At 34.2% G+C, this 12,888-nt stretch overlaps 1 protein-coding gene across 2 annotated transcripts in view; it reads right to left on the bottom strand.

Annotated features, from left to right (window-relative positions):
* Positions 1–12,888, bottom strand: part of LOC124540124 (KH domain-containing, RNA-binding, signal transduction-associated protein 2-like) — a 324,033-nt gene that overhangs the window by 73,156 nt on the left and 237,989 nt on the right. For both annotated transcript variants that reach the window (XM_047117562.1, XM_047117561.1), the window contains exon 3: positions 3,306–3,403. In XM_047117562.1, the coding sequence (XP_046973518.1) occupies positions 3,306–3,403 (98 nt within the window). The remainder of the gene's footprint in view (positions 1–3,305; positions 3,404–12,888) is intronic.

Raw genomic sequence — 12,888 nt, 5'->3', positions numbered from 1 at the left:
CTTCCCTGCCCATTGCCACTTCAGCTCGCTGTCTCGCTTCGCCACATACAAATTCATAATGATGACGTCAAAATTTGAAGTCTTATTTTTAATCGATTTAGCTGAACTATAAGTAACTTATGCGTAACGTCGCGTGGATAATAAAACACGGATAGTCGTGAGCCATACGTTAGATCTAAGGTCGTTCGCAATTTAGATAAAGTATAAAGGTGGAATTGGGCATTAGATGGGATCATATGTTTCCCAACTAATACTTGGATCACACCGGGAATGAATATGACATAATTTGTTTTAATGTTGATTTCGTCATTTCAATGTCCATTGCTGACGTCCTATGGCAATTTTTAACATTGCTTAGATTAAATCCGTCAATGGAATTTGATCAGTTTAGTTGTTCTTTTATTTGCATCTGGTTAAAAATTTTTGGTAGCAAATTTACTATTAAAAATGAAACAACATCACATACATTACTCTGATCCAAGATTAAGTAGCTAAAGCACTTGTGTAATGGAAAATCAGAAGTAACGACGGTACGACAAACACCCAAACCCAAGACAACATAGAAAACTAATGATAATCTATATTGACTCGGCCGGGAATCGAACCCGGGACCTCGGAGTGGCGTACCCATGAAAACGGGTGTACACACCACTCGACCACGGAGGTCGTCAATTCAATTCGTCAATATTAAGAAACGGAAATCCATCTACGGATTAGTTTGACTGTGTGTGTGAATAACCTGTGAAGACTTAATTATATATATATGTGAAACTGAACTGAGGGTTTCGAAGAATGAAGAATCGAACACACCCACACACAAGCACCGCTGAATTTTCCGTTGCTCACATTTTCATAATAATTGTGTCGAAATCTTTATGTATCGCATGTAAATCTACAAAATCATGTCAACATAGCCTCTAGTGTATTTACATACCGATGATGATGACTGGCCATAATTACTCTTTTCGAAAATTCTAGAATAAGTTATGTTAAGAAAAAGTCGAACTTAGTTTTAGTTATAACATGTTTTGTAATTTAATCTAAGTATAATTCGACGTAAATAAAAAAAAAATGACCTACGAAATAAAGGATTTAGATGACTTGGCTCCCCTCTTCAAATTGGTAAAATAACAGCAAACAATTCCTGGACCAATGATTGTGAAGTAAACTTGGTAAAACTTCGTGAGTTATGCGTACACAAACATTGGTTCTGGTCCAAATTAACTAGTAATTTAACTTGTAATGTTTGTTCTTGAATCTAAATGAAGATCTGATGTATCATTTACGATCGTATTGGTGACTGCTATTTGTTACGAAAGTCGATAGATTGCTTGAAAGGAGATAAGTAAGTAAAGTATCAGCCTGTGAATTTCCCACTGATGGGATAAGGTCTCCTCTTCCATTAAGGAAAGGTTTTGGGACATATTCCACCACGCTGTTTCAATGCGGGTTGGTGGAATGCGCATGTGGCAGAATTTCAATGAAATTAAACACATGAAGGTTTCCTCTTGATGTTTTCCTTCACCACCAACAACAACAACAACAACAGCCTGTAAATTCCCACTGCTGGGCTAAAGGCCTCCTCTCCCTTTGAGGAGAAGGTTTGGAACATATTCCACCACGCTGTTCCAATGCGGGTTGGTGTTCACCGCCAAACAAGAGATGAATTATAAACACAAATTAAGCACATGTATATAGTGGTGCTTGCCTGGGTTTGAACCCGAAATCATCGGTTAAGATGCACGTGTTCTAACCTCTGGGCCATCTCGGCTCACCAGCATAACGTTTCATGTCAACTGGACAACAAGAGAGGATCGCTGTCTACGATAATCAAGACATCGGTCATCCTTTGCGATCATTCATTTGAATATTTTAAATGAGTAGAATTTACAGTTATGCCGCCGAATTTGTGCGCGTTTGAATTTAACAAAAGCGTTATTGTTTAGTTCGCAGATATTACTATAACTTTTAACCATGTATTGGACAGCTTTTGTGATATTAAGCCGTTGGTAGAAGTTACTCCTAATTACATAAGCTATCTGCCAGTGAAAATCCTGTCAAAATCTGTTCATCCGTTCCAAAGATTAACTGGAATAAACAGACAGATAGACAGGCTGATAAAAATGATATTTAATGTTATTTTGATATTTGTACCGTGTATCGCAAGCAGACACTCCAATTTTATGTATAGATAAAATATCGAAGTAAAATTCGAACTCAGTGTATCCCAAGCCTTATTCGAAGTAAATTCAGGTTATTTTTCACCAAGTGGGCAGACAAACGAGATCCGGACGTGATGACCCATCTCAATGTAGGTTACGGAGTTTATCAAATATCGACCTATTAAGTTTGTGGAATGAAATAATGAAAATGGATTCCAAATATGTTCTACCAAATATATACCCATCTACCTCACCAAATTAGTAAATCTACACAAACGTGTTTTCCGAGCTTTGCTAATTTGCTAATATAATGACTCTGATCCCAATGTAAGTAGCTAAAGCACTTGTGTTATGGAAAATCAGAAGTAGCGACGGTACCACATCAAGACAACATAGAAATCTATTGAACTTTTTCTACATCGAACCCGGGACCACGGGTTGGCTTACCTATGAAAATCGGTGTACATACATCGACCACGGAGGTCCTCGAGAAATGGGAATATATATTTATAGTTATATGTGTATTGTATATGCAGTATATTATTTGTTCGCAATTTAAAATAATTGTACGCTCTTTTATGTGTATTCTGTAGTTTTCAGTCCAAAAGTCACTTGGAAGAGTTCGCTGCTTTCGTAATAATGCCACCTGTTGCACCTAATGCAACTTTTGTTACTACAAATATCAAGTATATTTTAAGTGCGATAAGCAAATACACAGAACGTTTATTCAAATCCTTGGTGGTAGGGCTGTGTGCAAGCCCGTCTGGGTTGCCACCCCACACTCATCAGTTATTCTACCGCCAAGTAACTACAGGCACAAGGGATATAACATCTTTGTTCCAAAGGTTGGTGGCACATTGACAACGTAAGGAATAGTTAATTTTTCTTACAGCTTCATTTTCAGACAGCTTCATTTTGACAGTAACTATACCATTAAAAAAAAATACATAGAGCTTATACTAGATGAGCATTTTAAAGAGGGGTAGAGTTCATAACAAATGTCGATAGGGAGCTTATTCCATTGGTTTTATAAATCGGCATTAATCGAATTTATTGAAATTACCGATGTTGCATCTAAGTTGTGTCGTATGTACTATAGGATATACTTATGTTTTTTTTTTAATTTTTCAAGTGGTTACTTACTTTTGGGTGGTCCCGCACTGGAACGACAACACGCACGCACACTTTGACAGGCTTGTCACGTGTGATATCCAACATTCTTCTCTCACCGCGCCATTCGCCTGTTGACAATAAAAAAAAAGATATTAATACTGCACCACCTACCTCATACTTTACGAGCTATCCTATCCTATAACTTTGGTTGTCTGGAAGAGATCGCTATGAAGCGATAAGGTTGCCAAAATTGTATGCCTATTTTATTAAGGCCAAATCTGTGTTGCATCATTTTTTTATCATTAGTGTACAATAAAATAATAAACAGGATAAAGAAATTAAATTCCCTTTAAAAAATAATAATAATTGTTTATTTAAAATTTGAGAGTTGAAAAGGCCCAGTGGAACGAGTGTATCTTAATCGATGATTACGTTCAAACCCAGACAAGCACCGCTGTATGTATGTGTTTAATTTGTGATTACAATTTATCTCGCCTTTGGTGAAGGAAACATTTTGAGGAAACCTGCATGTATCTAATTTCATGGAAGCTGCCACGTGTGTATTCCATCAACCTGCATTGGAACAGCGTGGTGGAATATGTTCCAAATCTTCTCCTTGAGGGGAGAGGAGGCCGTAGTGGGAAATTTACAGGCTGTTGTCGTTGTTTAAAATTTTATTTTATTTTATTTTCATAACAAAAATGACATTTGAAAAGAAATCTAAAATCGTCAATAAAAATCAACGATTCTAAATTTTCTGAACGCGTCGCGCAAACTGAGCGCCATATTTAATCCGCGTTCGACAGCTGTCATTTTTCCCGCCCACCAGACGCCCTTTGGCGTATATTATTTTTCATTACGCCATAACCGATCGCGTCAAATCAGAAATGCTTTTTTTGTGAGTGCTTCATGAATTATTTAAGCATTTTATGGTTAATTATTCTTTTGAACACGTCGTTTGAATTACAAATGATTTTGCGTAACACGTTTGTTTTACCGATCAACAATTATTATCATTATCAGTAAATATATTGTTTGGTATGGTTTTATTTGCTTTTGTAGCTTTAACTTCCAATTTAAAAATGTAATGCATAGATTTAGTATAGGCTTAAATGTATTCTTTTGGTATATGTATATTTATTGTATAGTATGAAAATTCATTGTCATCTTTTCGCCTGCGATGATGTCACCGTTATATAATCTACGAAATAATTACCGATGAACAATACTATTAAATCGATTTACTAGCCTAAAAGTGTTATTACAGTTTATAAGGGCACGGTTACGAGCACACAAACTAAAGTATGCTTCAAATTTGGGCATAGCACAGACTTGGGGCACGCTTGATACATACCACACTCCAGTACACACTGAGTAAGTATAAATCTTTCTTGGGATAAGGTATCCGTTTCTATAATAAAATTCCGCGGACATTTTTAACTTTGCCGTTTTGTAAATTCAAATCGTTTATGAAAAATACATTGGTAAAAAAGGCATATTATTCGATACAAGATTTCATAGATGATAAAAAAGCGTGGAGTTAATACTTGTTGACTTCCAAGGAGGATATATTAATTTAAATAATTGTATTTAACTAACTTGACTTTGTATTTTTTAAATGTTGAAAAAGAGTAACTACTGAGTTTCTTTCGGGTTTTTCTCGTTGGAATCTACTTTCCGAACCGGTGGTAGCTGCACTTAATTGTTAAATGACGATTCAAAAGTGCTTGTAAAAGCCCATCTGAATTAAGTTTATTTTGATTTTTGAATAAAGCACATCCTTTATAATTTAAATTAAATTAAAACCAATAGATTAATGATCCATTAAATTAACAATATATAATTTGAGTTTCGTTTGCAACTAAAACCTGATCTTGGAATAATAGTACAGATATATAACACCATTTGAAACATATAACACTATATCATTGCTTCACTAGTGACAAAAGATACTCGGAATTGGGAATCAACCGAGAAATACTGCTAGCATTCTAAACACTACTCAACGCGAACAAAATTAAAAGAATATAAATAAAACAATATAAATAATAATATAACAATAATAATAATTATAACAATAATTTATTGACATTAAAAGGAAATATGACAAAAAGAAGTTTTTATATATGAGTTTACAAAACTTATGACCATGTATAATTTAATTTTTTTATGGTATAGGTTGGCGGACGAGCATATGGTCCACCTGATGGTAAGTGGTCACCATCGCCGATAGACAATGAAGCTGTAAGAAATATTAACTATTCCTTACATCGTCAATGCGCCTCCAACCTTGGGAACTAAGATGCTATGTCCCTTGTGCCTGTAGTTACACTGGCTCACTCATCCTTCGAACCGGAACACAACAATACTACGTACTGTTACTACTATAAGATAAGGACTCAATTTATACATGGTATGGCATTTTCACAAACAGTAAAACTTATAGAAAATTGTAGGATTCAGCCAGAATTAACAATGTAAACAAAAATGTATTTATTTATGACATCATATTCAAACATCTTAATTTATCAGCATCATATTAGTATAGTGTCAATGTCAATTTTTTAGTAGTTTTAAAGATTTAAGCGTACAAAGGGACATAGGGACAGAAAAAGCGACTTTGTTATACTATGTAAAGATGATGTATCAGAATTCAGATAAGAATTCGGGTACATATCGGACAATCGTAGTGTTTTGTTTAATAATCTTTGTCGTAATAGACGATTGTGATTCCGATGTGGGTATTGTCTAGTCGGAATACAATAAACCCGTCATTTGGTCGTTAGCTATGAGCCCGCATTAGGTTAAGCGATCTCATCGTTAGAGATATCTGTATTGGCCACTAAATGTTAGGTATTATAGCGGCAGGTCAATCCCTTATCATATTATGTTATTAAAAGGAGATTTTGTTTATTTCACTGGCAACACTTATCATTTATGTCTATAAGTAAAGGCGGGAATATAAACATTAAAATAAAGTCCTGCCGGCACAAATAAAAGCCATTAAACTAAGAATTTAATTGAATTATAATAAAAATATTTTTGGTTTTATGTCAATCGTCACAGAAGGAAAAATCGTTTCACCCCCTTAAGGTGACCTTTCCTACTCTTTATCTGTTCCTTTCTGTAATATTTATTTTAAACTTTCAATTTGTTTTTGGAACGAATTCAATCGTCACGGAGGGAAAAATCGTTTCATCCCCCTTAAGGCTACCTTTACAAATCTTTCTTTCTGTAATATATGTTTTACTATAAAATTGTTTAAAATGAATATATAGTGCATTTAATATCTTGTTATTTAATTAATTTCAAACATTGTTAAATTATTAATTTTATGTGTTACTTAGTACATAATATACAGCGAAAGCAGCTTCGTATCAACGAAATATGTTTTATATTTGTTCTTAAGTTTTTGCAGCGATTACAGTTTTTACGATTTGAGTTCTGTTCTGTAATATAATTGCCAAAACAATTCAACGAACTATGGCGATATAACATTTCAAATAAAACAGCATAACAACTTTTGAGCATATATACTAGGCTAGGTGAGATTTTGTTTTACTAGAAGTTTATATTTCCATAAAATTTACGAAAAATAAAAACTGACTTCAAAATTAGAAACAGGTAGTGAATGAAACTAAAATATATATATCTATGTAACTACTCGACCGATTTTAATGAAACTTACACTGTTCTCTTAGTTGGGGTATATCTAACTTAAATTAAAAATTATTATCTCGATACGACTTTTTGCTTTCGAGAAATTCGTGGACAAACATTAACTTAACAAATTAAGCACACGTACTAGGAAGCAAAAATGGACTGAAAAAGTAGTAAAGTAATAGCTTGTAAATTTCCCACTATTGGGAAGTTACTGTTAAGGCCTACTCTCCCATGAAGGAGAGGTTTTGGAATATATTCCACCACGCTGTTCCAATGCGGGTTGGTGGCACATGTGGCAGAATTGCGATGAAATTAGACACAAACAGGTTTCCTCACGATTTTTTCCTTCGCCGCCGAGCACGAGATGAATTCTAAACACAAATCAAGCACATATTATATATAGTGGTGCTTGCCTGGGTTTGAAAACGAAATCATCGGTTAAGATGCACGCGTTCTAACCACTGGGACATCTCAGCTCCAAAATGGACTAACGCACTCAAATATTATTCAATTCTAACAATGTTACATACACTCATGTCGAAGTGATAAACTCCTTTTTTAGAATTCGGTCAAAATTGCTCGAACTCTGTACATAATTATACACCTGAAACTTTCATAACATATATAAAGCTGATAGTGAAAAAGTCATAAAAGGCGTTCATGTATTTTCCCAAACAATGGCACATAAATTGAGTAAAGAGAAAATTTTCTTAGAATCTTTGAACAATGGTCGATTTTAGGTTGCAGTGTTCTGGCAATTACGACATTTATCTATTGAGCCATGTTATTTGAGCGATTCAAAATTAACGTGGAAATGTCAAACAATGGGTCGATGTCATGATAACTATTATTACCTGTCGAAAATGTAACACGACGCAGCTTAGATTTAGCATCGGCAAAATTCGTAAAACCGATCACATCCGAATTAAGCTATCCCAAATTATCAATATTTTTTACGATCTTTACACAATAACTAATATATTCGTCAATTTGACACTTTGATTTAATTGCACTTGCGTTTTTGGGTTGAACTAACGTGGGAATCTTTAACGAAGAATAGCGTCGAATGGCACTATAGGGAGCTATTTCTGTTGGTTGTATAAATCGTCAGTGATCGGTTTTACTGAATTTGCCGATGCTATGTCTAAGTTGTGTCGTACTATATCTAAAATTTGTAGTTGTTGATTAATTTACAATAACAAATTTATTAATGTTATCCAATTATTTACAATGGCATGACATAGAGTATTATTAATAAACAAAGGATTTTAGATCTCATTTATAATTTAGATATCCCTCGATTTTGATAACCGGTTTTAACAGGATTGAGATTATTGAAATTCGGAATTAAAATGTCATTATTTTCAAGGTTTCGTCTGATTTTGACTTTTGTATTTTAATGGGAGGATGGAAGCGAATAATTATGATATAATTTAAATCAAACCAAATCAAAATATACTTTATTCAAGTAGGATTTTACAAGCATTATTTTCATAAATTCAAATGATTTGTGTTATTATTACTTTTGTACTATAATGGTATTATTAGGGCTTTGCTCGGCGTTTTTCTGCGGGATCACAATGAGGCGATCCGCGAGAACCAAAGTCTGAAGTGGCAGTGGGCTGGCCATATTTGTCGCAGAACCGATAATCATTGGGGGAAACGTGTTCTAGAGTGGAGACCGCGTCTCGGCAAACGTAGTGTAGGACGTCCTCGGGCACGGTGGAGTGACAACTTACGCAAGGCGGCTGGCAGGAGCTGGATGCGAGTAGCCCAAGAATGATCTCAGTGGCGTGCAATTGGAGAGACCTATGTCCAGCAGTGGACTGAAATGGGCTGATGGATTGGATTGAAATTATTTGTAAAGAATTGGTAAAGAAGGCATATTATTCATTACAAGATTATACAGATGATAAAAAACGTAGAGCAAATACTTGTTGACTTCAGGAAGATGTATTAAATATATATATATAGTACGACAAAAATTAGATGTAGCATCGGAAAATGCAATTGAATGAAAATAAAACCGATTACTGCCGATTTACACGACCAATAGAAATAGCTCCCTATTGCACCATTCGACGCTATTCGTTGCTATAGACTCACGCATCAGAGAAAGCAAGTGCATGTAAATCGGTTCGTCAAATTGACGAATATATTAGGTCATATGATATTACAAGTTATTACCTTTGTGCAAAGATCATATTAGCGTGAGAAATAAATATTGATAATTTGGGATAGCGTACTAAATTCGGATGTGATCGGTTTTACGAATTTTGCCGATGCGACATCTAAGTTGTGTCGTACTATAATTATATTTTACTAACATATCCTAGATGTTGAAAAAGCATAAGTGCTGATTTATTTCCGGTCATTCTGGGTAGAATCTGCAGTCAAAACCGGTTGTAGTTTCACTTAATATAGTTTGTTAAATGACGATTCTAAATTGTAAAAGCCTACTTTAATAAAGTGGGATGTGAGATCTTAGTTGTTATTTGCAGTGCAAATATTAACGGGCAGACGTGATCACTTATCACGAAGCCCGTTTGCCTTTCCACCTTAAATTAAAAGCTGTCGTCTCATTTTTAATGTCTAACGAATTAAGAATCCCATTAAGATCATTAAATATTACCGTCAAGATAGCACAGACGTATTCTGTCAGTGACTTATTAAAGTTTTCGAATGTAACGAAAAATATATATTTTATTTTCATATCAAAACTTACCAAAAAATACGAGTATTTTGTAAATTAAGTTCGCACTCGTCAACATTAAAGTACTTGCTAATTGGCACTTAAATATCAGAGAGAATATGAAAATTAGTGAGGAGTATATTCAAATGTGATGAAAATTCGCTGCGAAGGTTCTAGAATTAAAAAAAAATATATATAACCATGTCAAGTTGCAACGCTTCCGTTTGTTCTTGCGTTTTATTTTATGCTATATGAATATTTTATTTCTCCGCTGGGGCGCAAGATCGCTATGGTAATAACACCTTTTAAAAATTTTTCGTTAAAATTCCTAGCTCACTCGCATATTTAAACTCTTTGAATATTTTAATTTTTTTTTCGAATAATACCAGTTTTTAGACCGCGTGCATCTTAACCGATGATTGCGGGTTCAAACTCACACTACTATATATATATATATATATACATATGTGCTTAATTTGTGTTTATAATTCATCTCGTGCTCAGCTGTGAAGGAAAACATCGTAAGGACCTACATGTGTTTAATTTCAAGAGGAGGCCTTATCCCAGCAGTTGGAAATTTACAGGCTGTTACTTTACTCTAATATTAAAAACAAAACTTGCATATCTTATAATGAAACCATGACTTATGTACTAGTGTGAACAATGCCTTAAGTTGATGTCTTTACAAATACACTAAAATAGTAGTATTCAAATTATTTTAATCTACCTCTTATCACTACATAGTATAAAACAAAGTCGCTTTTTCTGTCCCTATATTACTATGTATGCTTAAATCTTTTAAACGATGCAGCGGATTTTCTTACGGTTTTTTTTTAAATAGATAGAGTTTTTCAAAAGGAAGGATTTTGTATATAAAATATGGATAATTTTTTTTTAATGGAATAGGTTGGCAGACGAGCATATGAGCCACCTGATAGTAAGTGGTAACCATCACCCATAGACAATGACGCTCTAAGAAATATTAACCATTCCTTACATCGTCAATGCGCCACCAACCTTGGGAACTAAGATGCTACGTCCCTTGTGCCTGTAGTGACACTATATATAATAATATAGTAAAGAAAAACCGATAACTGTAGAAGTTTCTTATGTGATGTCGTAAATAAACAAATTCAGTAGTAAAATTAGTATCAGTATTGCACCCGTGCGAATCCGGGGTTCGCTAGAGTATAAATGTCTGGTTATTTGCGTGTATGGAATGTAAATGTTTCAATTAAAAGTGAGGATATCATAAATCTGAAGTTTAACGAATAAACCTAATTACTTAATTAAGGCTCGAAATTAACGTTAAACGGTAAAATTCCGAACTGAATCAAGTAAAAGCTTTTATGTGAGAGCAAACTCTAATGGCACTAGAAGTGAGTTGACCGAAACGTTGCCAACTCAAGCACGGCGCAGATAATGCGGACCCGGACCGTTTGTTTTATCTGTGGCGCAAGTGACAGGAGGAATTATGGCGGTAAATTTTGACAGCTAAGTGTTTTTTTTTTATTAAAGTGAAGTATTAGTGTTGCCTGTTGTTTAAGATTAAATAGCGTGCAATTCTTGTTATTAATGTCGTGTTGAAAAATTTGTATTTACTGGATAAAAAATATATTGTATTGTTTATCGTGTTATCATTGACTGTATAGTTATTTACGATTGATTCTTTTAACAATTATTCTAATTGTTATAATCTACACACAAATCAACTTATGATCTTGGTGTGACAGCTATTCTTGATACTCAACAAACGACAAACTACTTTATTAGTGTGTTTTTAATTATTATTTTTTAAACGAATTTTTGGAAACGTCATAAAGTGTATTTGTTAGTCATTATTATCATGTACTGACTGCCACTCTGTGTATAACAGATCGAACAGTCATGCTGGTAGGGCTTTGTGCTTTGTTTGATTAGAGGTCCACTCAGTACATGATCTAGCAGTACACAATACTTGGTATAATAACCTTACAGTTGAAAGGTCGTTTGAGTTAGTACCACTACAGGCATATGGCATAATATCGTAATTCCTAAGCCTATTAAGTAAAATTGACGTAAAAAATCTTAATATAACTTGGACAGCGATTCGAATTTCGAATTGACCTCGTGCACAATTCGCACCAATCATTTCGACCCAGGGAACATATTGGCGTGCAGGCAAATAAGGGTCTGCGTCGACTTGTCGGATTACCCGTACCGACAGATACAGAATATAAAATTAGTTGGATAACTTGTATTATGTCTGTGGTCACGTTCGGTCGAGTTAAATACAGAAGTTCGGGCGCGTCGCTACGAGTGACGCTTTGTTTGACTTGGGCAAGTTACATTGAAAACTAAGATAGTGTATGTGTTCACAGATATATATAAAGTAGTGGGATATCTTTATGTTACCACAACATTCAATGATCTTTGTATGAAAATATCTTATGTTTTACTAGCTTAAGAAGTTTTTTGTCCCAGTGATTACGGGATGATTCACATAAGAATTCGTTTATGCTCTTCTTAAGAGCTCCAGCCGTGGATGTGAAGTAAATAAAAGAGGATTTTTGATTGCAATTTACTAAAAAAACAAAAGGTACGAATGTCCTAATAAACGCGTAGTTTTGTGGTAAACCAACTAATATAAGTAGGCTCTTAGAAGCACTTTCGAAGTGTAATATTATAGTTTCCAAAGTTGGTGGCAATTTCTTGTTGTATTGGCAGGTTTATATATCTTACGGTGCCCTGGTATATAGGCAGCGGTGATCATTACCTGAGTCCCTAATTAGCCTGCCCGCTTACTTATTTTATTTCAAAAAAAGAACAAAACACAAATCTATCACTTAATATCATCGTGTGTGTATTACTTATGTTTGATGTGTGAATAACTACATAATATAAAACAAAGTCGCTTCCTCTGTCCCTATGTCCCTTTATACGCTTAAATCATTAAAACTACGCAATGGATTTTGATGCGGTTTTTTTAATAGATAGAGTGATTCGAGAGGAATGTTTTATGTATAATACATGGACAACATAGTAAAGTAACACTGATAGTTTCAGAAGTTTGTAATGTGATGTCGTAAATAAACAAAAAATCTGTAGTACATATGGGCGCAAGTCGCCATCTATCGGTAATGGTTGTCAAATAACGATGTTTATATTTTAAGTCATCTATTATATATAATAAATATTCATTTTTAATATTAAACTATATTTCAAGAATGAATTTGCAGTAATTGTATGAACTTATTATAAAAGTTGTAGTTGTGAATA

This window comes from Vanessa cardui, chromosome 24, assembly GCF_905220365.1.
Source record: "Vanessa cardui chromosome 24, ilVanCard2.1, whole genome shotgun sequence".
Classification (NCBI taxonomy): domain Eukaryota; kingdom Metazoa; phylum Arthropoda; class Insecta; order Lepidoptera; family Nymphalidae; genus Vanessa; species Vanessa cardui.
The sequence above is the reverse complement of the archived record's forward strand: the minus strand, read 5'-3'. Positions and strand labels throughout refer to the sequence as shown.